The sequence below is a fragment of the Elephantulus edwardii genome, unplaced genomic scaffold (genome assembly GCF_000299155.1).
Source record: "Elephantulus edwardii isolate Elephantulus edwardi_28Jun2011 unplaced genomic scaffold, EleEdw1.0 scaffold00003, whole genome shotgun sequence".
Taxonomy (NCBI): Eukaryota; Metazoa; Chordata; class Mammalia; order Macroscelidea; family Macroscelididae; genus Elephantulus; species Elephantulus edwardii.
In genome coordinates this window covers 8,920,962-8,946,818 of record NW_006399753.1, presented here as the reverse complement: position 1 = coordinate 8,946,818, position 25,857 = coordinate 8,920,962, and the positions used below count along the sequence as shown (strand labels likewise).

The 25,857-nt window shown below is 47.5% G+C and overlaps 1 protein-coding gene across 1 annotated transcript in view; it reads left to right on the top strand.

The window, feature by feature from the left end:
- Positions 1–25,857, top strand: part of TG (thyroglobulin) — a 232,967-nt gene that overhangs the window by 59,002 nt on the left and 148,108 nt on the right. Inside the window, exons 23-33 of the mRNA XM_006879275.1 lie at positions 270–386; positions 3,976–4,091; positions 5,391–5,499; positions 6,241–6,432; positions 11,849–12,019; positions 19,537–19,602; positions 21,452–21,532; positions 23,149–23,286; positions 24,204–24,380; positions 24,585–24,696; positions 25,452–25,531. Coding sequence (XP_006879337.1) covers positions 270–386; positions 3,976–4,091; positions 5,391–5,499; positions 6,241–6,432; positions 11,849–12,019; positions 19,537–19,602; positions 21,452–21,532; positions 23,149–23,286; positions 24,204–24,380; positions 24,585–24,696; positions 25,452–25,531 — 1,359 coding nt within the window. The remainder of the gene's footprint in view (positions 1–269; positions 387–3,975; positions 4,092–5,390; positions 5,500–6,240; positions 6,433–11,848; positions 12,020–19,536; positions 19,603–21,451; positions 21,533–23,148; positions 23,287–24,203; positions 24,381–24,584; positions 24,697–25,451; positions 25,532–25,857) is intronic.

Here is a 25,857-nt window from a genome sequence, read left to right as displayed (position 1 = left end):
GAGAGAGAGAGAGAGAGCGATTTACACACATATGCACACACATTCTCTCTCTCTCTCTCTCTCTCTCTCACACACACACACACACACACACACACACGATGGAATACTTATGCTAATGAGGACACGACCACTGTGAGTCACAGTCCATGCAATGGTACTTGACAACCGTGAGGACGGGGCAGCAAATCATTGAGACGCAACTTCTTGACCCAATATCTCCACAGATGATCTGCCCAGAGTGAGATTTCATCAATCTGCTTTCTTTTCAGTGATGCGGAAATTCGAGAAGGTTCCAGAATCTAAGGTGATCTTCAGTGTTGATGCTCCTGTCATGATCAGGTCCAAAGCACCTGGTTCTGAGTCTCCACTGATTGAGTGTTTGACAGGTAAGTAGTGGAGAGCAGGCAGGAACGGGGAGAGGGTGGAGAAAGAGGCTTCACTTAGCTTGGCAAGACACACCAAACCAAACCAAACCAAACCAAACCAAACCAAACCAAACCAAACCAAACCAAACCGTTAAAGCCATAATGTAAAACATACTTTATCAAGACACTTTGTAAATCCATTTATTCTCATACTGTATCCTTAACTCATAATTTCATTTCTGTGTTTGATGCATCTACTAAGGATTTGCCATGGATTAGACGGTACATGACCATACCCCAGGAACTGTGCTACACATTAGCAAGCAGACGTGGAAGAAGGTTCCTAGTAGAACTTACTGTGCAAATGAGAGGCGGATATTCCATCTCAACAGTGAGGGCTGGGAGAGGTTAGCAATCATTCATTAGTTGAGCAAATATCTTTACGAAGATTATCTTACAGTCCTATGACGTGGAGAGTTGGTGTGACTGTCAGTGACACAGATCAAGCAAGTGGCAGAAATTTGATTCAGACCCGGGCTAAAGGTCGCGAAAGCCCATGATCCCAATCACCCCGTTGTGCGCTGCAGCAATCACATGTGCTCGGCTTGTTAAGCAATTAGCGCTCTGAGTTTGCATCTGCCCTGGATGCCTGATCGGCTATGACGAGCATATGCTAGGACGTGTCTCGTGCAACACCAGGCGCAGAGTCAGAACCCAGCAACTGGAGTCCAGAGGCATGCGAAATAGAGATGTTTGTAAAATAAATTCTGTTCCAAGGAGTTGGAACGATGAGGCCAAAGGTCCTTAGCAACAAGAAAGAAATCTTGATTAAGGCATATGGCGGTTGCTGGTCTTGGCAAGGAATATTTTACCCGTACCCACAAGTCACACACATATTTTAGGTCGGGGCCCAGCTTGAGTTAAATGGAAATCCAGTGGAAAGGGCAGGAAAACGAGCCAGAGAATCCTAGGAAATGAGGAGAGCAGAGGGGACAGCCCCATCTGGTAGTGTTGAGAGATGATTCACTGCTGAAATTGAGCTCAGTGTCCAAATAATGGTGAAAGGGAACAGTTAGAGCAAAATAGCGATGCCAAGAAGGTCTGGGGAGATGGAGTCCCCTCACGACAGAGCTCAGGGCCCTGGAGGACAGGGAGTCTGCACGGGTCCAGCAGGCGTCCGAGCACCCAGAAGCGCAGCAGTGTTAGAGTGGGCAGAAGGGAGGTTTAAGGTGCATAAATGTAGAGCCCCCAGGACCATCTTTAGGGAGCTCTGGTGGCGTAGTTGGAAGGAGTCGGCTCACCCCAAGGCATGAAGTTAGAATCCACCAGCTGTTTTATGCGAGAAAGATGGGCAATCCCCACCCATGTGTTTACTCCCTCTGAAAACCTGCTGGAGGTCAAATATGAGTCTGTTCTGACTCTACCATATATAACAACAACATGACAATCCCTGGGGAAGGGCAGCCCACTGGGAAAGATTGCTGTTGTCGTTATGTACCCTTGAGATGGAACCAACTCCGAGCTGATGGTCCAGCAGGTTTTCAGAGACCGTAAGTCTCACCAGAGGAGTTTGCTCAGCTTTCTCTCATGAAGCAGCTGGTGGATTCAAACCACTAGCCTTCATGTTGACAGTGCGACTCTGAACCTCTTAGCCACTGGAGCTCTCTGAGAAGGAGTGCACAACAGGGGGGAGGACCCTCAGTGTGACAGATCGGCACAGTAACTGCACATGGGCTTGAGCACGGTGGAGATTATGAGCATGTGGCTGGATGGCGCAGGCTTCCTATGTTGTTCATAAGGTCACTGTGAATGGTAATTGAGTTGCTGGTGCCAAACAGCAGCAACAACGTGGCTTGGGCTCAGTGGTTAAGTGCTCAGCTGCTAACCAAAAGGTTGGCAGTTCGAATCCACCAGCCACTCTGTGGGAGAAAGACCAGGTGGTCAGTTTCTAGACGGTTTACAGCCGTGGGCCACCCTGTGGACCAGCCGTGCTCTGCCCTACAGTCGATGAGTCAGAATCCACGAGTTGGCAATGGGCTTTTTTTTGTTTGTGGCTGTGGGAACGGTGGTGATGTCTGAGAATGAAGGAGAGGAGAAACTGTGTTTAGAAGAAGCAGGAGGTGAAGTTTTGGAGCCTGCGCAGGAGTCCCGGGTCCAGGCCATTGCTTGACCAAGTTGAGGTCCTGAATGTCTAATACTGACCTTGGACATGGACATGTCTTCTTGACTGGTTTCGTCCCAGAGCAGAGAGCAGGGGTTTTCTGGAAGTGTGGGAGCCGGGGAGTTCTGTGGAGGGGAGAGGATGGCTTCAGGGCCAGGAGGTCGGTGGGTCAAAGAGTGAGGGAGGCTTGCAGCCCTTCATTCAATGCTGAGAGGAGAATCTGGAGCTGATGGGGACTCCCAAGACCAAATTCATCCCCAAGGTCTCGTTCTGGTGGAGCGCCAGCTTGTGGCGGCCTTTTAGAGAAAACACGATGGAGACACTTCAGTCACCAGATGCGAATAGCTTGTCTTTGTCCCACAGATAGCAAACTAGAGTGGGCAAGCCTGAAGGGGACATTTAAGTTCAAGGGCATTTGAACAGCAGCTCTGCCGCCATCCAGCTGTGCAACCTTGCCAAGGTTTAGAGTTGGCTGCTGTCTGGTGGCCTTGAACTGCGTGCCTTTGGGATTGCAGTACAGCTTCTTGCCACTAGGACACCAGAAGCTCCATTTATAAGTATAGCAGAGTTAAATACAGTTCTTTCTAATATAATTTTGCTTTATTCATTCATTTATACAAGTAGAGTAACACACTCCAGAGTCTTCTACAAGCTGAGCGATATCCTTCAGGCTTCTCAAACAGCAGAAGGACAGCAGAGTCCCAGGTCGTATTAAACTTACGATCTACTGTTCAGAGAGAACCATTCCCTGTACACAGCTGGGAATTCTGTGTTAGCACGTCCAAGGGTAGGGAGCCCTGGTGGTCTAGTGGGTGGGGAGTTGCACTGCTAACACAAATGTAACGCCTCCTTGTTAGTTCAAGCCCACCAGGTGCTCTGAGGGAGAAGGCTGGGCGTTCTCCCCCAGGGCTGTTTACAACCTCTGAAAGCACACCGGAGGGTCAGCCGTCAGTCGGTCCTGTGAGTGAGGAGTGAATATAGGGCAGCCGTCCGTTTTCTGCTAGAAATGGACTCGGCCTTGAACGAATGGTCCTCTCGGTGGACACACTGGATTCCTCGGAGAAGAGAAGCCGTGACGGCGCTGGCAGGTTTCATTTAGGAAGGTCGATTAGTGACTGTGCAGGCTCTGAAGTCCACGTGTTTGGGCTGAAACCCTAGGGCTCCTGCTTCCTCACCTGGTGACGGTGACAGAGTGGCTGGCCTCTGTGTTCAGCTTCCTCAGCCACACAGTGAGGGGTCATGAAGCTGAGGACACAGTGTATAACAGTCTGTTGTACATGGGGTGTGTTTGGTTAACATCTCCTCTGCGTGGGTGTGCACGTGTGTGTGTGTGTGTGTGTGTGTGTGTGTGCGCGCGTGCAGGGATAGAAGGCATCTCTGCACTGTCCTCAGCATCGCTTCATCAACTAGGAGAAGCAGGTGGGTGAACAGTTTCCTTGGTCCTTACAGACTGTGCGGAAGACGAGGCCTGTAGCTTCCTCTCTGTGAACACAGCAGGACCAGAGATCTCATGTGACTTCTACTCAGGGACGAATGACAGCGTTTCCTGCATGACTTCTGACCAGGTCAGTCCCAGCAGCTGGTGGCAGCAGACCTTCTGCCCATTCTCTGTCACACGTGTTCTGATTGGCTCAAGTCCAGGCCGACTAGGTGAAGAAATGACTGCTGACTGATATGTGCCCCCAGGGTGTCCCGTATTTGCGAAGTCTGGGACCTCCGATGCCTCTGGGTCTTCCATTTTCTCTGCCTAAGTTCCTCCCTTTCTTGTTTGTACTTGGCAAAATTTTACCCAAATGTCACAGCCTCTTAAAACAAGCGAACCTGGATGAGGTTTTGACATAAGAGTAAGAGTTCAATTTCACAGCTCTCCATCTCAGTAGGGTGCTCTGTGGCCCTGCTGGGCCAGGAGTCACCTTGCCAACCCAAAGGCCAGGTATTCGACTCCCAGCTGCTCTGTGGGTGAAAGACAGTCCCTTCCTTTGTGATTTTCAGCCTCTGAGAACTCACTGGAGGGTCAGCATATGCTTCCAACCTGATGAAAGGAGTTGAATTTTCTCCATGGACTTGACTGTTTCTTTCTGTATCACTTATGCGTTTTGCAGCTGACACCACGGATGTAATTTATTGTCTCTACATTGTAGTTCATGGGTGTTCTGAGATCGCAGGTTGCATAAGGTAGAGACTCAGAGAAATGATAAAAGGCAGCAAAGGGCCAAGGGCTTTATTAGGCAAATGACAAAATAGAGCTTCCCCGTCCTCCTTTTTATCACAGAAGCTGGCATAGCATATCTAAAGAAAGTCAGTACACTCTTCTCAGGGTAAAGAAAAGCAGGAGACATCCTACCAAATCAAATGATCCATGATCAATCAAGGCTCTGTGTTCTTTCTCTTATCTCAAGAAGGCAAATGGGTGTGTAAATCTGATTCCAGGAGAAGTGCTGAGGTTGTTTGTAACCCCCTTCATTCCAGGAGATTTTGTTAGCAAGAGCTCCTCTGGGGCACTTACCATTGAGGGCTCAGAGACTCAGAAGATGGCTGACAAGGAATAGCTCTTAGAACTGGATCTAGGTTGTTTTCAACCCAGACCCCCTGAAGGTCTCTCGTTTTCAAGGGTCTCAGGAGTTCCTGGAACATGTCCTAGTCCAGCAGATCTCTCACTGTCACCAAACCCTTCAGGGATGCTTCACTACATCTGTCTGTTACAGAGACTGGGAGAAACCAGAGAACAGGGGTCTTTTCTTAGACATCTCTGTAGCCCAGTGTCTGGCCTAGTACCTAGACTGCGGGCTGGAATATAACGAATGTTTGTGGCATTGGACGGTTACATGTCACATGATTGTAATGCTTTCTCTTTCCATGTCCAGGGGGAAAATGCACTGGGCAACTTGATGGCCACCAGCTTCAGAAGTCTTACATGCCAAGTGCGAGTGAGGCGTGGGGATCAAGCCTCTCTGGGCGTGTATTTGAAACAGGGTAGGTGGAGCTGCATGGCTCAGGGCCGCTGGGCTTGAACCTGGCCTGTGCTCTGGCTGAGGCACCCTGGTGGCTTTGTGTGTCCCACGCCAGGCTGCTAACTGGAAGACTGGGGGTTGAAACCCACCAGGAAATGAGCAGTCTCCTCCTGTGGAGATTTGCAGCCTTGGAAACCTGAAGGGGGGTCACCAGGAGTGAGGATCAACTCAAAACAGAGGGTTGGGGTCTTTAGCCCTGGGCTGGGTTCTGACCCGGCTTCCTTTCTGCCCACTGGCTGAGTTAGAGTAAGTTACTTCCAGCCCTTTCTTCCTAGTGAGCCTTAGTCCAGGGGCTCTGCTAAAATCTGTTCACCAACAGAGCAACACACACATTTCACTGACCGGTGAGTGTGTTTGCTGAGAATGAGAGCCAGGTCTTCTCCCACAGAAGGGGAGAAGGCTTCCGCTGAGGCTCCAGCGCCTTTCAGATGTGCATGGCTCCACTCAGTGAGCCTTGAGTTCAGTAAGTTTGCTAATAACAATGACATTGAAAACAATGCTGCTCCCAGAACACAGTCACTGGGATCTTGGTGGGTTCTTGATGCACAAGTGGACCTGAATGGTCAAGGGTAAGATTGTGTCTCCTCAGGGGTCATGTGCTGCCCCTCTCATGGAAGGAGAGGCCTTGCCATAGGAGATCTTAATCTTTTTTCAACTCCACACTGTTTTGAAGTCTTAGAAAATGTTGCTGCTCTATCCCCAGGGCAACAATTCACCACTGCAAGTCGGAAAAGGTTTGAGCCAACTAACTTCCAAAATACGCTCTCCGGAATGTACCACTCCTCCGTATTCTCGGCCTCTGGAGCCAGCGTCACTGACGTGCACCTCTTCTGTCAACGCACCTGTGACCGGGATCCCTGCTGCGATGGCTTCATCCTCACTCAGGCCCCAGGAGGTAATGCTGGCATTGAGGGCCTGCCAAGCCAGGGCCATTGGTATGATCAGGGACAGGGGACAGGTCATGATACAGAAATTGGATTTCCAACATGCAGATTGTTTGGTGCAACTGAAGAGCTGAAGTGGCCCCGCATGGACATAATGTCAGGGGCAAAATCCTCCCCTTTCTATGTTACTGGGTCATAATGGAATAAAGAGCAAAAGGAAGATAGTTCTAGAAAGAGAGAACAGCATATGCAAAGGCCCTGTGGTGATAGGTTGCATGATAAAGAGGTTGTTGCCGTTGTTGTTAAGTGCGGTCAAATCATAGGCGACTCATAGGGACGCTGTGAACGAAAGTCCTGGACACCTGTATAACTTTTGTCCTTTCTCCAGGTTCATAGGGTTTCTAGAGGCAAGCTATCAGAAATTTAGCATCAGTGGAGTGAGAGCATTGGTCTGAGAAGGCGGGGGGAAGGAAGCAGGAGCTCTATCAGGCAGAACCATGTAGGTGTTTCTTATTCTAACAGGAACTAGAACATGTTCAAAGTTTTAAGCAAAGAGCCACCATGATACGGTTTCTATTTTGAAACATATACACTTTGGCTCAAGATGGAGAACTACTGAGTAAGTGGTTAGAGTGTATATCACTGTTTTTTGTTACATGCCATCAAGTCTGCTGCTCTCATCATGACCATATGAAGAATAGTCTGAACCTTGTCCCATCTTACACTAGCTTCACCATCTCTGATACACTCAAGTCCAATGTCACAGTCACTGTGTCAGTCCAGCTTGTTGAGAGTCTGCCTCTCTCTCTCTGACCCTCCACCTTTCTCTCTCTCTTTTTTAAAAATTATTATTAAATTTTATTAGTTTTAGTGAACATTTACAAAGATTTTGGGTTTTCATTCCTTCATTGTTGCACTGTTTTCTCTACCCTCCTCCCCAGTTCGTTCTTCTTCCCTCCACCCCCCCCGAATGTCTGTTTTAATTGTCCAATTGCCACAGTGCTTGTCGAAGCCAGTTCTGATTAATCTCGTTTGTCAGTGTGTCCTTTGTCATTCCCTATCACTCCTCCCTGAGAGAGACTTCACCCTGATTCATAAGGAAAAGGGGATGGTGTATTCTCTTAGCTACTTCCTGCTGAAAAGGGGCGCTGTGGGTTTCAGGGTGAAGATCTTCTCTCACTACTCTAAAGGGCCCCTTTGGCAGTAGGAAACACATAGACTATTATGGAGATTGATTTTGGAATTGAGATTCACTGTTATCAATTGTGCTTAGCCGTACATGTTCATATCCTTGAAGATGTATCATGGAAGTGTTGCAGCCTAGAAGATACAAATTTAACTAACAAGTTAAAAGTACATGAGTCAAAAATTAAAAAGCAATAATATTCCAAGTAGAGGTTCTAATAGTGGCACAAATCAAGTTACAGAGGGAAGGTGGTTCTTAAAATAAAAGGTCTATAGACTAGCACTTTGTCTATTATAGTGTAGAGGTTAGGAACCACAAGATGTAGAGGCTCAGCTACGTAATTTATGGTTCTTGAGTCCTGGAGCAAATTCCATCTACCACTGGGTTGTTTTACAACTCGGAAGTTCGAATGCAACCTCCACCTTTCTAAGCATGACATGTTTTTCCAAAGGTTGGCCCTTCCTGACAACATGCCCAAAGAAGGTGAGGGGACGTTTCCCCATCTTTGCCTCTACGGAGTACCCCGGTTGCCCTTCCTCCAAGACAGACTTGTTTGTTCTTTTGGCAGTCCAAGGAAGGTTTGGTACTCTTCAACACCATAATGTCAAAGCTGTGATTCTTCTGTCATCCTTATTCATTGTCCAATTTACAGATGCATAGGAATCAATTGCAAATATTGTGGTTTGGATCAGGGGCGCCTTAGTCTTTAAACTTACTTCATTGTTCTTTAGCACTTTGGATAGAGCCTTGACAGCAGAGTGTCTAAAGAGAAGTCAATTAAGAACTAGCATAGTAGTTCAGGTACAGTGCACGGTAGCTTGGTCTTTACTAATTGTAGTGGAGATGAATTGAAAGGGACAGACTCTACATGTCCCTCAGAGGCAAGAGAAACAGGCGTTGAATATAGAGATAGAAGAAGAGGAGGTGTCAAAAATCCTCCCCGAGAATGTAACTTTCGCATCTGATCTGGTAATATACTTGTTTGGAGAATAACAGAAGATATCAAAGCTAAGATTTGGTGATGGGAGAAAGAGATAGGAGAAGTTCTTGAGTCAGTTCAGGGTGTCCCAAGATTGCAACACCTTGGAGACATCTCCTGACGGGGACTAAGCATCAGAGAGAGATTCAGAGCGCAGAGGTGGAAATGTGTGTTAGCCCTCTTTGAATTGTGGTGTTGATTAATAAGATTGAGTTTATTGTGGAGTGCCAAAATAACAAGCCTGTCTGTCTTGGAACAGGTGCAGCTAGAAGGTTCCTTAGAAGCAAGGATAGTGAGATTTCATTGGACACATGTTGAGCAAGTTGTCAGAGAGCCAGTCTCTCCCCCCAGAAGGACATCATGCTTGGAAAAGTAGAGAGAGAGAAAAAAAAATCCAACGCATTGTTGAGTCAGAACTGACTCATAGATGACACTTCATTGGGCTTCAGAAGTCAAATATTGCACAGATGAGATTTTCTGTCTTTCTCTCTGTCGCTGTCAGTTCACTGGCAACAAAAAGTGACACCCTGATGGGGGTAAATGCGACGGAGACACACCGCTTCGGGAGAGGATCAGAGAGTCAACCCATCTCAATTTTATCGAGGGCTGCAGCACAGTTATATTCGAGCAGAGCATGTAAACAGGAAGACAGGATAGGGTGAGCTTACAGACGTGGGACACGCAGATTGGATAGGAGAACCTCAACCTCATGCAGATCACTCCCAGCTCAACAGATGCGGCAGCCAACATCCCAGGTGGCGAGCTTTCTCAAGCTGGTACAGCCAAACACAGGGGAGCTTTCTCTACCCCATATTAAAGGCCATTGGGAGGCTTGCACTTATTTGGAGCTTAGGCGATCTGTCCTGGCCAGCATCTACCGAGGAGTTGCTAGTGGGTTCAAATCGCCAAAGAGGCACCAGCTTTGGTTAGCAGCCCAGCTCCGCCTGGGCGACATCACCAGAGCGTTCTCTAGAAAAGGAGAGGGCCAGCCCTAAAGAAGAAGCCACTTGGCCATCTCGCCACAGGTGTGAGGACGGGCGGAGTCAGGCAGCGTTTTCCTCTGTTGCACGTAGAGTCACTATGAGTTGGAGTGGACACAATGGCATCAGTGACAACCAGTGTCAGATGAGGTTAAGGTCAATCTTTGGAAGCGTTTCTGGACAGAGCAAAGAAAGGCAATGAGGCTAGTCCTGAGGCTCATACAGAACTAGAAGGAGATCTTCAAAGAAAAAGGAGAAGCCAGAGAGGGAAGAAGAGGCCCTGGAGAACACTGCCTCATGAGTCCAGGGAGGAAAAGTCTAAAAGATGAAGTTGTCAATACTGTGCCCTCCTGACAGTGCAGACTGAGAGAGGGCAGGGTTAGTTAGCTCACAGAGACGAGTGGTGGCCAAAGAGAGCAGCTTCTGTTGGCGTCGGGGAGCAGGAAACTGGCTGATTGCAAGTTGATTGCTCAAAGTCCTTGTAGGCTTAGTTCCTGTGACTCTGTGATGTAGATCTTGTCACTGTTATTAAGTCGGCCGTTACTCATGGTGACCACGGATGAAACAAGCCTGTTCCTGCCCTGTCCTCACAGTCTCTGTGGGCTGGACTCCATTGTTGCAGCCACTGTTAATCCACATCATTGAAGGTCTTCTTCTTTTTTCCATACCCTCTCCTTTAGCACACGTGATGCTTTACCCCAGTCATGCTAATGGTTAGAAAAGTGTCTATATATACGCTCACACACACACCTCCGTACATTTATGTGCACCCAACAGCTCTGATAGCGCAGTGCTGTGGTGCTGGGTTGATCAGGTAGCAGTCTGTGATCAGGACACACAGGGCGCTATGCGGAAGGGAGACGGGAAGACTTCTCATCTATACAAAGACTTCACCGTGGGAACCTGGTGGGCTGCCCCCCATCCTGCAGGGTCCCTGTGGGTCGGCATGGACTCAATGGCAGTGCATTGTGTGCTCCTGTATTTAGAAGCACTGGAATTCAAGCCCAGGGAACCTTTTTTGAAGAGAGTGCCTACACTCTGTTGACGACACTCAAGTTTGCCAGATGTCCGATTACTCACCAGACCTCATGACTTTTCCAGTCGGAAAGGCTGATTTCATTTTCCTCGGGCTCCTGCATGGAAGGATTCCTTGATTCTGTGGAGAAGAGAGCCCACACATTCCCCTTCTCCAGGACGTTTCTGCCTCACAGCTGTCTTCATTGGCCTTCCAAGTGTGGCCTGGGGTCTGGGAAATTTGGGGAGCTGAACAGCCTGAGCAGAGCTGAGCATAGAGCTCTTGTTGAGAGACACATAAAACACATGCAGATGTTTTTCCCGTTCTCATCCTGCGGGCACATCTGCAGGCCTGGGTTATGAGCATTTTGACCAGCTCTCCCAAAGAACAGAGTCCTACTACGGATTGTAATCTCAGCCAGGCATTGGACTTCCTGGGGTGTGTGTGTGTGTGTGAGAGAGAGAGAGAGATTTCTCCTCTATTTGTGAACAAAATGTTAGCCTCCTCTAGCTCCAGGCCGCAAACAGCTAAGATTGCTGCACATATTAAAAGTCTCAGGGCTCTGTGCACACACATTTTCATTCTTGAAAGTGAGGGTAAGAGGTACTTGGAGGTCAGTGCTGTGTGCTCACTGAATCAGCAGCGCTGTGACCAGAGAAGTGACTTTTCTTACTGTCTTTGTCCCTTCCCCGCGCACACACAACCCCACTGGGACCTTGCAAAACAACCAGTTGTGTTGTTAAGTCACTGATGATTCCTGGTGACTCCAAATATGTCTGATATGATGGAGTTGTTGTGCTGTTGTGTGCTGTCTAGTCAGAACTGACCCATAACTGAACCTCTGGTGGGTTGTCAGAGGCAGGTAATTGCACAGGAGATGTCCCGTCTTTCTCCCCTGGAGCAGATGGTGACTTCAAACCATGTGTCTTTGGGATTGTAGCACAGATTCTTACCACTAGGCCACAGCCAGGGACATTAGCCATTCTCTCAAGAAATCCTGTGAGATTGGGGGAGCACGTTGAGATTACTGCTGGCCTGTGAAGAGGAAGGTTTCAGGGTGGAAGGAGAGTCTGAGGATATGGTGGTGTCTTCCCTTCTTGGCAATCTAAGTGAAATGATTGTGGGGTGATCCCATGAGAGGAACCCAGTGGGGTCAGAGGCTCAGTTCTGGTGTCTCTGTCCTTCTCATGTGGTGTTGTCCCCATCCTACAAGGTCTCAGGATGTGGGTCCCTCCGGCTGACCTCTCCCCCTCTTCTGACTCTGCAGACTCCATCATCTGTGGCCTACTGAGTTCCCCTAATGTCCTGCTTTGCAACATCAATGACTGGAGAGCTGTTCCTGAAGCCCAGCCCGCTAATGCCACATGCCCTGGTGTGACCTACGACCTGGGCAGTCGCCAAGTGACCTTGCGTCTGGGAGGTCAGAAGTTCGTCAAGAGTAAGTCACTGTCCTCTGTCCACGTTCCCTCCTGGACAAGCCCTCTCCAGCACAGCTCTCTAGACCCCTGGAAAGAACATGTACCAGTTACTGCATGAGGAGATAATCAGAGCATGTCCAGCAGGTCCTACAAGCACAAATGGAGCTCAGGCTGGAGACTGGCCAAGGGGCTCTCTGACTGGGCAGCCGTGCTGACCTCAGCAGGGCTCAGGCTCGCACTGGGGAGGGCTGGGGGTTAGCTGACCAGTCTGTGCTTTACACTAACATTAGACTTGAAAGAAAATATCTTCAAAAATCTAGAAATGAAAGAACCAGCCATTGTTAGCACAAAGTGATAACATGATGGTTCTCTGTAAGGTAAGCTTAGTTGCTTAATGGTGAAGGAGGAAATGATAGCACCCAGCTCGAAGGGTTGTTGGGAAGATTATTAAAGACTCTTTTATGGATTTATTAAGCCAGATGTTGCTATAAGGCTTGACCTATATTAGTGCGTTACAGTTATCACTAGTGCTCTGGTGGTGCAGTGTGTAGGGTGTTACACTGCTAACCTCGAATCCACTAGCGGCTCCTTGAGAGAAAAATGGGCAATTTTTACAGCCTTGGGAACCTGCTGCACTGTTAACTGTCAGTCAGTTCCAAATCAATGGCAACAAGGTAGGAAGGGAAAGAGTGAAGGAGGAGGAAAGGAAGAGAGAGAGAGAGAGAGAGAGTATGAATGAATTATTTAGGCCTATTTTACAGCTGAGAGAGAGAGAAGGGAGTTGTATCACTTCTCAAGGTCTCAGATCTTGAACAAAGAAGTTCTGGGAACTGAAACTAGTTCTTGTGCTCCAAAGTTGATGTTTTTAACAGCACTTTATATTAACCACCAGACTCTTGATGGCCAGTCCCAGACAATACATGTATGGACCTTGATAAGATGTCTGATGGTTAAGTGAATATTAATGCTAGTGCTGTTTTTAACGTTTTGTAATTTTAACTTAGTATCTAGAATAAAACCTCAAACATTGTCACTGTTGGTTTTTAACACACAGCCATCTTATGAACGGCAGATTCCTACACCGTCGCTCCAGTCAGCGCTGTTTGATCCCGCTGTTGCTGTGTCTGTATCTTAATCTGTCTCTGGAAGGATCTTTCTCTTTTTTTCCCTGACCCCCTACTTTACTGAGCATGATGCATTTCTCCAGGGACCGACCTCTTCTGATAAGGAGAGTCAGAGTCTCCGCCTCCTCAATCTATGGAGCATTTTTGTCTACTTCTTCCAAGACAGATTGGCTGGTTCTTTCGGAAGGACATGATATGTTCAGTTTTCTTCACCAACATCGTAGCTCTAATTCACAGCTGCTTCTTCAGTCTTCCTAGTGACTATCCAACTCTCCACGCACGGGACGCAATTGATAACCTCACGACTAGGCTCAGGCTCACCTTGGTCTTCAAAGTGGCTTCTTTGCGCTTTAACACTTTAAAGAGGCCTTAGGGAATACAAACATGTCAGTTGAGTGTATTTTTACCAAAGCACAGAAAAAAGAGATTGCAGAATTGGTGGAATTCCATGATGCTTAAACGATGATTGTTTTGGATAAATAAACTCAAAGAACTTATTTAAATGATGGGTAGTAAACATATGGTGTTTATTATTCCGAGAGGTAGTCTGGAGTGAAGGGAGACATGTCAGGAAGGATGTAAGATATATTCATGGACAATAATCCAGGGCGAGCTGCTTAACACAGAACATGTGGTTGGTACGTGCCCAAGAACTTGGAATGTGCCTTGTCTGCTTGTCTGAGAAGGAGTGATGACTAAATGACCTTGGAAGTTTCACAATTCTCTCTCTCTGTGTATGTGTCTCTGTCTCTTTCTGTGTCTCTGTGTGTGTGTGTGTGTTTCTTCTAGAGTCAGGACAAGACTTTAAGAAGGCTCCTCTAGGATTTCGAATTCAGGGAGCCTGACACATATTCACAAAGTTCTCTGGTTCTAAGATCATACACAAATGACCTAGGCGTGACATCTCACTGAGAAATCAGGCACAGAACCTTCCTTTCCAACCCTGTGGCTAAAATAGTAATTTAAATTCGTACTAAAATGTGAAGAGCTGATAGAAATTCATTCCCAAGAATAGTTATTGATGGAAACAAAGAGAAACAAGGATTCTGGGGAGCTGAGTAGTAGAAGGGGACCCCAGAGGATGGGCTGGGGTGAAATACTGAAAAGCGATGGCTCCCCCATTCACTCATTGCCATCGAGTCTACGTTGACTCACAGGGCCTCTGTGGTAGTTTCTCTGGGAGATTGTCCGTCCTTCTCCCGAGAGACCAATGGCGAACCGCAGCCGTCAGAGCGGCGTGGTCGCCGGGTTCGCAGCGCAGCTCCCAGCAGCAGTGATAAAGAGTGGCCCTGGCCCACTCCAGTGTAGAGTGAGGACCAGCTTCCTCCTTCACACTGAACTGCCGGCTCGATGAGCTTTATTACAATACAGACTTGGGAATCAGACCAATGAAAGGAAATCCTTACTCACGGTTTGGTTTTTCTGGGCCTTGTTTCTGTGAATCGACTCTGCCCTATAGCGACCCTGTAAACAACGCATCTGAGCTTCATGCTGTCCTGTGCTACCTCACAGGGCACCCAGTGCTATCCCCCTCTGTGTTCAAACCCATCGTGGCTGTCCCTGTGTCAGCCCTGCTCCTTGAGGGGTTTCCTCTCTTTCACTGACCCTCCATTCTTCCTGACAGGGTGCATTTTTTCCTTCAAAATTATTAAATATAAATAGTGTTGACTTCTGCCTCTTGGAGAGTTTGAAGAGTGGGAGGATGTGTTCAAGGAGACATGCTTGTGGAGAAGGAGGAATGCTGCCTGGAACAGATGGCTCTCGATAAATCCTAGAATAAGGATCTGGTTTAAATACCTGGAACTGAGTCTTGCCTCCATTCTGAGGTTCCAGGCATTCAACAAACATCTCAATATCTCAGTGTTTCCCTCTGTGAAACAGAGCACCTTCTATATATTACAGCATGTAGGGTTACAGTCTCGATACAATACAGTATTCGTTATTGCCTCCTAAACCCTTAGTCCCTAGCCTTCCAACTTTGAACCAGCAAAGATGCACAGTAGGAGTGGTGGAGCTGGACATTGCTCTCCCTGTCCAGCTCACTCAGTGCCATGAGGGCATGAAGCCCACAAAACATCTGGAGGGCATTGACCCACTTTGAGGAGACAGAGATGCATAAAGCATTAAGAGAAAGTGAGGTTTCACTTTCCTGTAATCAGGGATGAGAGATGTCTGCAAAGACCAGATTTCTGTTTATCTTTTTGTATCTGAACTTATCTGTGTTCTGGAAAGAAAACTACTCAGGGCCTGCGTTTCCTGAATTTTCCACCCCATCTGGCTGTTTTCCTTGGTTTGGTGTTGGCTGGATCAACCTTCCGACTTCTAAGAAAAAGGGCTTAGGAAGTTCCGACATGGCACAGAGCTCATTTCAGACAATGTCTTGAATAAGTACAAATAATAGAAACAGAAGGATTCAATGTTCCCAAATGTGTGTAGTGACTTTAAATCTGATGGGGGGAAAAGGCTTTGGCATAAATATGGCTGGGTTCTTTCTGAATCCAAAGGGCTTAAATCTGTTGAGCAACTGTGAGACTCCAGCTGATGTCTGGCAGTCCCTGTTTTGGGGGCTGTTTTGTATTAGTGATTGTCAATGTTTTGGACACTGGGAACTAGGGGAAACTTAACCATGCATCTATGAATTAGCATAAACAGATGTGTCTGGACTTAGATGCCTGATACGTTTCTAAAAATAGGATAGTCAATTTTTAAATTAACCTATGGGTTACTTATAATAGCTATCATAGATTTAGAAGAACTCTTAGTAGTGCATTGCAAAAACCTGTTATCAAGTACTTCTACAAAATGCTAAAGAGAAATGACAGTGACTTAAGGACTAAGGTGTACCTGATGCAAGCCATGGTATTTTCAATTGCTGCTTATGTATCTTAAAGTTGGACAATGAATAAGGATGACAGGAGAACAGACACTTCTGAATAAGGATGACAGGGGAACAGACACTTCTGAACTGTGTTGTTGGAGAAGAGTGCTGAGTATTCCGTGGACACCCAAAAGATTTGGGGGAAGTCCAACAAAGGTGCTCCTTGGAGGCAAGAATGGTGAAATTTCATCTCACATACTTTGGTAATGTTGTCAGGAGGATCTAAATCCTTAGAAAAAGACATCATGCTGTGAAAGGTGTAGGATCCCAGAAAGACAGGAAGATTCTCAACAAGGTGATTGATGTAGTGAATGGAATAATGAGTTGGGGAAAAGAAAAGATTGTAAGGATTGCAGCGGAGGGTAAGGTTCAAGTACATTGTTCATAGGATTGCTGTGAGTCAGAGTGGTGTAGTTACACATTCAGCTGTAACACTAAAAGGTCAATGGTTTGAATCTACCAATGAGCTGGGGCAGGAAGATGAGGCAGTCTGCTTCTATAAAGCCCTACAGCCTTGGAAATCTCATTGAACAATTTTACTCCGTCTTTGGACGGCACCTAATGGCAGCAGGAATACTCCCTCTCCAGGGCTGCTCTGTGTCAGCATTGGCTCGATGTAGTGATGTTACTGAGGAGAATTCCTGTGTTGTTGACCATGTGCTTTGTGTCTTAGTCTGGGTTCTGGCAGACCAGGCCCTGAGACAAGGAACAGGATGTGTCGTTTATTTCGGAGGGAATAGAACCAGAGACGTGGGGAAGTGATAGGGAGACGAGAAGGCAGTCAACAGAAGGAGGACCATGAACACAGCTGCACTGTGGGGACTCGAGCTTAGCCTCTTGAGGAGTTTCTGGAAGTCCATCAAAACCCACACATTGAATTTAGCCCATGAGAGGGACAGAGACTGGGGTATTGATATAGCAGCTCTCAAGATAGCCTGCTTGAGGAGTAGAGGAAAGGTTAACTCTTCACTCGGCCAGCCCTCCTCTCTGGCTCAGATCGTGTAAGACTTTCTAAAGATCCCGGACAAAACCACGAGGCACATGTACAGGTACTGAGAGTTGGAGGCCTCAGTGGGAACTAGGCAGTGTCTTCTAGATTCTGCATATGTTAGTTCAGTTATTCTTCTAAGCCCTACAAGATGGTATTGTCATCACTTTCTGAGGAGGAAACTGAGGGTCAGAGAAGTTCAGTACTTTGCTCAAGGTTGTCAGCTTCTGATGAGTACAACTCAGATGTCACGTCCACCAGGTTTCAGTAAAAAATAAAAGCAGCAAGTATTTTAGTCTCGAGAGAGTTGAGCTGGTGCAGCTCTCCTGGGTGGCCAGGTTATTTTTGTAGCGACCTGAACGCATCTTAGAAGCAGGGATGGCGAGGCCCTCATGCTTTCAAGGTGTTGCAAGGGGAGGCTCTTCCTTGGAGAGGGGCATCACGCTTGGAAAGGCGGAGGGTCCTCGATGAAATGGACTGACACAGAGACTTCAGCATGGGCTCAAGTGTGTCAGAGATGACGAGGGTGGCACAGGGTGGGACAGGGTGCAGGTCTAACGTCCAAGGGCTCTCTCAGTCCTACTCGATGTGATAACACCTATAACTACCTGGTAACTGGCTTTGTCTTCCCCCTAAAAACTCACCAGCAGATGTAGTGAAATCAAGTCCGAGACTGATGAGCGCTCACAGGCAGTGAGTGATCAGCTAACAAGCTCGGGAAGCACCCCGCAGCCTGCTGGGAGCTCTAGGAAGCCCCATCTGTGTCCCTCTGTGCTGTAGGTGCCCCTGTTACACCTGTTTGAAGGGTTCATTTTACACACACAGTCTTATTCTTGAAACAAGGCCTGATTGACCTTCTGGTCAAAATCCAATGACCAAGGACCTGTCATTTCAGTGACATCTGGGTTTACTCTGGGGTCCAGCTCAGGGCGCACAGGGCTCCTAACTCTGGATCTCTCCTCTCTCGTCTTGCAGAGGTGGGAGGTTCATGCAGCACCCCCAGCTGACACCCATCTCTTGGACATTACCACTTTCACATTTCTAGCACTCAGCGCGTTAGTGAACAACAACACTCCTAATGTTGACTAGCGACGGAGAAGGCCTTCTCTGAGGATAGGGCTCTGCACAGGTGGTTTCAATGCTATTCAGCTCTCCTGGGCTGTGCTTCCACACTGTCCACCCTTAGGAAAAATGAGCTGCTTGTGCAGATATCACTCCATGTCTGTAGGAATGTTCTGAACCCTGACGGATCAGCTCCATGCCACGCCTCCTGGGCATTGAGTTTGGGTCCCTACAGCCTGGATCACAGGGACCTGTCTGAACTGACCTATCTCTCTGTGGGAGAAAAATGGACAGTCTCCTTCCATGCCACGTGCAGCTTCCTGAAAACTGTTCAAGCATCAGCTATGAGTCGGTTCCAACTCAAAGGCAATGGGTTGGGTGGCATCCACTTCCTAAACAACATGCCTCTGGAAACTCTATGAACTTTGATAAATGCCAACAGTTAGAGAAAGGCTTCAGGCCTTTTGTTCATAGGGTTGCTATGAGTCATGCTTGACTCTACGGCAATCAACAGCCACCACCACCATCAATAATTAAGTGCTTGGATCTCTGGTAGCCTGTGGCAAGCAGCTGCCCTGTAATCCTGAAGGCGTACAATAGTTTGAATCTATCAGATGGTCCACAGGAGAAGGATGGGTAGTCTCCTCCCATGCAGTTGTTATTGTTGTTAAGTGCTTTCGAGTCATAGGTGACTCATAGTGACCCTATGAACAAAAGACCTGAACGCTTGTATAACTTTCATCATTCTCCAAGTTCATAGGGTTTCCAGAGGCAAGCTATTTCAGAAGTGGATGCCACTCCTGCTTCCAAGCTTGTTTTAAACAGGGAGCTCCACCAAACACTGTCCACCATGGGCAACCATTATTACATTTGACACATCAGTGTCACAGTGTTTAGCATCACAGCAAATACGAGTTACCTCTGTACAGCAAATGGACAGACCAGTGCTAGACCACTTAGAAGAATGTTTGACCAAAAACAGTTAAAACCAAGCCTGAGGGCCACAGATTAAAATCACCCACCTTTAGGTTGGTAGCATCACTTTGAATCCACTAGGCCAACAGAGCTCTCTTGGTTATGAAATTAACTGCCTCTAAAAAAAACTTACTAGAGTTTCATCTATGGGTCTATTCCAAACATGACTGTACATAACAACAATAATCAAATATTGAGGAGTACACTAGGGAAGTTATAACCATCCCCACAATCCCCACCCTCGTTTATGTCAAAGTTTGGCTGTTGAGTCTCGGATGAGCTTTGTCCTGTTACAGGTTCATGGCAGCTTCCTTTGTTCCTATGTGGGTCTAACCAGCCATTGTTTTGTCCCGAAGAGCTTAGAGCCCTGAGGGGTGCATCTTGTTCAGGAATCCAAGATCTCAGGTCCAGAAGGGCCGGTGGAGGGGGCCAGGCCCTGATGGTACTGTAGGTGCCTGTGAGAGCAAGCACAGACCACCAGCTCCTAAAAATAGCACTCTCATTTTTCAGGTCTGCCAGCCCCGGATGGAACTCAGGATAGCCTTTCCCGTTTCCAGCGGGTTTATCTCTGGAAAGGTAAGCTGAACAGCGGAGGTGGGGGAGAGGGGCGGATCTCACGAGATTGTCTGCACCCATCTTTTGTTCATGTTGCTGCCCACAGAGAAGAGCAGAGGGTTTAACTTCCCATGTGAGAGCTCTGTGTGACAGGAGGGCTCATTCTTCATCAGATAAAATAGCTAAGACTGCGGACAAAGGAACGGTTTGGAAACTGAAGACAGCATCGAGGAAGGAGACACTGGCCCCTTGAGATAAAGTGCTCTGACCACAGGGCCCCTTTATTTGAGGCTATAACTTGGAGGCCTTGAGAATAAACAGGAGCCATTTCTCCCATGAACTGGCTGAGTGCCTCTCCCCCAGCGTTGAAGATGAGGGGACAGACCCCCAGATGGATGGTGCTGTGGGTTACTGCTTGAGTGCATGGAATGGGTTGGGGCAAAGTGGAGACTCAGGTCAAGTTCTGTGTGGCTCAGGTCAAGTCTATGTGGCTCAGGTCAAGTCTATGTGGCTCAGGTCAAGTCTATGTGGCTCAGGTTAAGTCTATGTTCGGCTCCTCCCTTCCTCCTTTGAGTTGATTGAACACTGACTGGCCAAATACTCCCCAGAGGTAGAGAGACTGTGGAGGCATCTGGGAGTGAGATGCATGAGACACAATAACCTTGGCCTTTAAGGGGCCCAAGTTTCATGAAAGAGATGGACCAGCGACTGGGCCAGCATATTTTCAGGTGGCAAGAGTTGGGTTAAGGCACTTAGGAAGTTCTCGGTTCCTCTGTCACTTACTGCCCTCCTCTTCCCACAATCCTTCCCATTTGCCTCAATGACCTGTTTCTGCACCTGTAAGTCAATCATGGAGAAGAGGGTAGGGCATGGAGAGACTGCACAAGAACCCTGGCTCCACCTCTTGGTCCCTCTGAGCCTTGTAAAGGCTTACCATGGGTAAAGGGAGGCTGAGACATGGTCCTTACTCAGAGCTGTATGAAAACCAGTAAGACAGTGCATGAACCATGCTCAGAACTGCACAAAGTGCATAATGAATGTAGTTAATGTGATGGTGGTGATGAAAAGGAAGAGGAAAAGGAAGGGATGATTAGCCATTTATTGAGCTGGTAACTAAAAGGCTGACAGTTCAAATCCACCAGCCATCACTCTGGGGGAGAAAGATGAGAAGACTCCTCCCATACAGTTAAAATTTCTCCAACTGGATGAAGAGTTGCTTTGAGTCACAACCAACTCAGTGGCAGTGGGCTGAGTGGTTTACAGGTAGGTAGGTAGATGGGGTGATTTATCACTTTTGCAGATGAGGAGAGGGTAAATGCAGTGCCAGGGGACACTCAGCCAGGAAGTGCTGGGGCAGGACCCTGTGGTCTGCACCGCACAGCCTCACGCTGCTGTCAGAGAAGGTCTGTGGCCAACTGGGAGGTTGGATATTATTTTCAATTTAATTCTTTTCTTTTTGGATTCATGAATCTGCATGACCTGGAGTTTGAGTTTTGTTTTGGTTACTTAGCTCTTGAAGTCTGGATTAAATTATTTTACCTCTCTGAAATAATGTCTCAGAGGTAACATGGAAAACTTTCCCTACCTTCACAGGGTATGTTGAGGGTCATTATTAATGAATATATTTTGTTAGCTCTCTACTTCTTTGCAGAGTAAGTACTTTCAGTATCAGGGAGATAATATTTCTATTAACAAGAGGTCCCCCCTAAAATCCCAAGGATTGTAGAAGTACACAGCTGGATTTGTTCAGACCTTATCCGTGGACCTGGCCGTGGCCCATGAGAGTGTTCCCATTACCATCCTGCTGATCAAAGGAGTGCCTCCCCCAGAGCCCCAGGGCTACAAGGCCTCTCCTCCTTTCCCCTTCTAGATTCTGACATGGGGTCTCGGGCTGAGTCCATGGGATGCAGAAGAGAGGCGGCACCAAGGTCTATGTCACCAGCAGAAACAGGTACTGACTTGAAATCTGTTCACACACCTGGACACGTGGCTGTGGAGACCAGATAGTGGTGCTGGGGATTCAGTTGATGAATCAGCCCATTAAGTTCCTTCTATTCTGTAGTATACACTTCGCTCTAGGCGGCTAACACCGATTATCTTCCTCATAGACATGGCAGCTTCTCAACTGGATGGTTAGGACAGGATATGAGGCAAAAGAATTGCCAAGTCACCCTAGCTGGAGAACAAAGTAACAGAAAAATGAAAAGAGAAACCAGCAACAACCAAACAAAGTACAAGAGACCAACCAACCAACAGTGAATAAGCCTCCACTCATCATAATTGGTCACTGTCAGCCCCCCAGAGCGTGAGCTCAACTGGAAAGACCTGGAATTGTTTAAAGAATGAGATATGGATGCGACCCATTTAGAAGGGGAGTCATTCTTTGTTCTGGAAGACGCAAAGCCACCAAAAACACAGATGGCGGTGCCGTCTAGACTTCGAAGGTTGCCCGCCTCTAGGGTCTACATTGATAGGATAGGAGACACAATGGGACAAACAACACACTACAAGCAGCTAGACTAGAGCTGGATCCCCTTTCCTGAATCTCCTCTCTACCTACGAGGCTCGGAGCAAGTTTGTTACCTGCTCAGAGCCTCAGATTCCTCTTGTTTAGATTGAAACTCACCTTCCTTCCTTTTGTCTTATCAGAGAAAATGTCAGATAAAACACCTGATACTTAGAAGAAGCCCCAGAATGCTGGATTCCTTCCCGTCCTCAGTTTTTATGAAGATCAAATGAGATAACGTGAACAAGGCATTAGCAATGGGGCTCTGCCCAGCGTCACTGCGTAGTCCTCAGGAGTCTATCCTACTTCCCCGAGTTGTTAAGGGGACTCAGGGATCATAGGCTGGTTTGGAGTGTGACCTTTCAGGTCGGAGGGCAGCGTTTGAATCTCAGCTTTGCCTGTCTCAGCCTTTGTCATCTAAGTGGGTCTCCTTCTCTGGCCTCAGTTTATTCTTCTGTTAGTGAACATCCTGGCCACATCCATGCGGTAGAACAGTGGTGGGGAACCAAGGGGGTAACTCATGAATGCAGTGGCCCAAAATGGAGGCTCAGACCTTGGTGGCTGTTATTATGGGATTGTTGTTTGGTGTCGTTCAGTGAATGATGACACAGTGGGTGGTGATTAGTGTGGAGCCCAGATCTCAGCAAGCACACTGTAAAGGTGGCCCCATTCCGTCTGTCTCCTGGTTCTCTATCAGGTCCGAGTCAGAGAACAGAGAGCAGGCCTGTCCATGCTCCCCTGGCAGTGGGTGTCCTTCCTACGAAGTTAATGTCTTTCTAGACATCACTGGGCACTGGTTGCCTTGCTGGACTTCCAGGTTTTCCTCCAGTGCCTTCCAAGCAGCCAGTGACCTTCCAGAGTTCCTGGGCAGTGAGTCCCCTGGCCTGTGGGGACTCCTCTGTACTTTGATAGATTCCCAGCTGGAAGGGTCATATATACTTCAGGGCAAGGCTTTTTGTCTGCAGCTCCAGGTCAGGCCCTGTGGCTTCTCCAATGTGTTTATCTCTTGATCTCTTATGTTCACTTTCAAGCAGGAAGATGACCTTTTCTTTATTTTTCAGATTTGGTGACAAAGAGTTTCTTCCCAGTGGACCTTAGCCAGATCACTGTTAATGCAAGCCGACAGCTGCCCAGCCAGCAGCACTGGCTTTTCAAACACCTCTTCTCGCCCCAGCAAGCAAACCTGTGGTGTCTCTCTCGTGAGTATTCATATACCATATTCTTCTTCTTCTAGGTCCTGGGATCACAGGCCCAACTTAACAACAACTGAGAGGCATATAAGGCTGAACTCCGTGTCATAACTCGAAAAGGATGCACAATGAGTGATGTAGAAGAAATGTGGGAAATGTTCCCAGTCGTTACGATGCTTATTCAGAAACTTATCTCTATTATGTTCCCAGCACCTTTTATTCATCTATCAACTATCCATCCATCTACTCACTCATCTATCTGTTCATCGAGCCATCTCTCTATCCATCTACCTATCCTTATGTCCATCTATCCATCCACATGTTCATCTATTTATCCACTGATTGCTCAATCCATACATACCTGCATGCACGCATCCGTCCGTCCATCCATCCATCCATCCATCCATCCATCCATCCACCCTTTACCCAGAAGGTAGTTATTGACCAGCCTTATGTTCTAGGCTTAATGTATGACCTTGAAAATGAAGAAACAAAATCCAAATTTAATCCAACACGATCCTGCCCTCAGGAGCTATCACACACTGGTGGCAAAGAATTGCACAAGAATGGGATCATGGATTTGAGGTTTTTATAATCCCAAGGCCTCTAGTCTGTGAATTCTGAAGGCCTCTCTGATCATCGTAGAGAAATCCAATGTAGTTCTACCCTTTATCTTCATATATTGCTGCCTTTGAAGCTCAAATCTCAGCTCTTTAGGTTCTGCCTTTAGTTTGGGACACATGATTCTCTGTTCTGTGTACACTCAACTACGAGAACCCCGATTTTCATGGGCCTTCCAGAGCAAACAGACTCAACTGTCCTGGAAGAGTGTAAACCGAGTATTTCCTCTGTGAAGGTCTTGTAGAAGAGATCCTCTCCTCTCTCAGTGTCCTGGGGGTTGAAATCCAAATGCTCTCTGCTCACAGGCTGTGCCCAGGAGCCATCCTTCTGTCAGTTCGCAGAGATAACAGATGGTGCACCTTTGTTCTTCACCTGCACCCTCTACCCCGAGGCCCAGGTGTGTGACGATGTGTTAGAGTCCAGTCCAAAGGGTTGCAGAGTGATCCTGCCCCACAGACCCACATCTCTGTTCCGGAAGAAAGGTGAGTGCTCAAATGCGGTGCTGCCTTTGTTGTCTGACTATTACACAGATTAGTTTCTCCTGCTCTTGAAAAGAAACTTATGATTCACTCAAACCACAATATAAAAATAACATTAGGAAAGATCTTGTTATTACTCCTTTGTTCTCAATATTGTCCTGGATGCAATTAAATCTCTAAGTAAAATATCTTTTTCTCCATCTGCAGTCATGCTGGAAGGTAAAGTGAAGAACTTCTATGCTCGCCTGCCCTTCCAAACACTCATGGGGATTTCCATTCGAAGTAAAGTGCCCATGTCCGAAAAATCCGTTTCTAACGGGTAAGCTGCCCGGCAGGTGGGGTGAGGTGTGGACTCAGGGACTGCTAAGATAAGGTAGGGTAAGGGTGAGAATAAGGCTCAGACTTCAAACCAAAAAAAGGCCCTGGGAAATCAAGCAAGCTCTCAGGGGACAGAAGAGGGAGAGCTGCAAATGTCCCCCAGGAGTGCTGGTTTGGAGCCCCTAAGATCCTCTGGCCAGTCTTGGTACTGGAAGCTGTGAGCGGGTTCAGCAACCACACTGAGTGATTTTCTCAAGACAAGGGAGGTCTTGAGAATTTAGTTCTGATAGAAATGTCCTTCTGGAACATTCTTAGTCTGTGTTGCAGAGCAAGTAAGGGAGGAGATCTCAAGAGGCAAAACCTTTGGAGAGCCATGCCTGAGCATTCGTCGCAGGGTTGTACTGGCTGTGAGCCACAAACTGGTCCTTTTTGGGGACACTTTCTCTATTGTTCTCCCCTAATCTGAAAGGATGGTAGGAACATGTTCAGGGGCCCACGTGGGCAGCTTCGAATCGGCGCACAGTCTATGTGTTCGACGAACAGTCAAGTGTACGTAGGAAGGCCGGCAGACTAGATTCTTGAGAGAAGAGCAGGAATTTGTTTTAAGAAAGAATCTCAGAATGATGGCATCCAAATTGACCAAAGCACCCCGAGTTAGGTAGTCATAAAGAAAACCATCCCTGAGAGACTATATTCAGCTCAGTCCACCCAGGAGGGTCTCGGACCACCAACCAGAGCCGTCTCCTCCCGCACCAGGTTCTTCGAGTGTGAGCGGCTGTGTGATGCTGATCCCTGCTGCTCTGGTTTTGGATTTCTCAACGTCTCCCAGCTTAAAGGTAACGCTGAAGCCAATGCGCCCTCCCTGCGTACAGCACGTCACAGTATGGAAGATGCACTCGCATCTCCATGTTAGACATGTCTCAGCACCCCACTTCCACAGATGGGGAAGTATGCCCATAGAGGAAGTGGGTTGGTGGCTAAGAAATGGCAACACTGGGCCCTGGTTTCTGGTCTACCGCTCTGTCAGATTGATACACACTGTCCTACCTGGTCAACACAGCCTTCCTTCCACGCCTCACTTAGCTGTCATCTGCTCATCTTGTAAGATTCTACTCAGCCAACTTGGTGTTAGATTTGCTCATGTGATCTGCATTTATTTTTT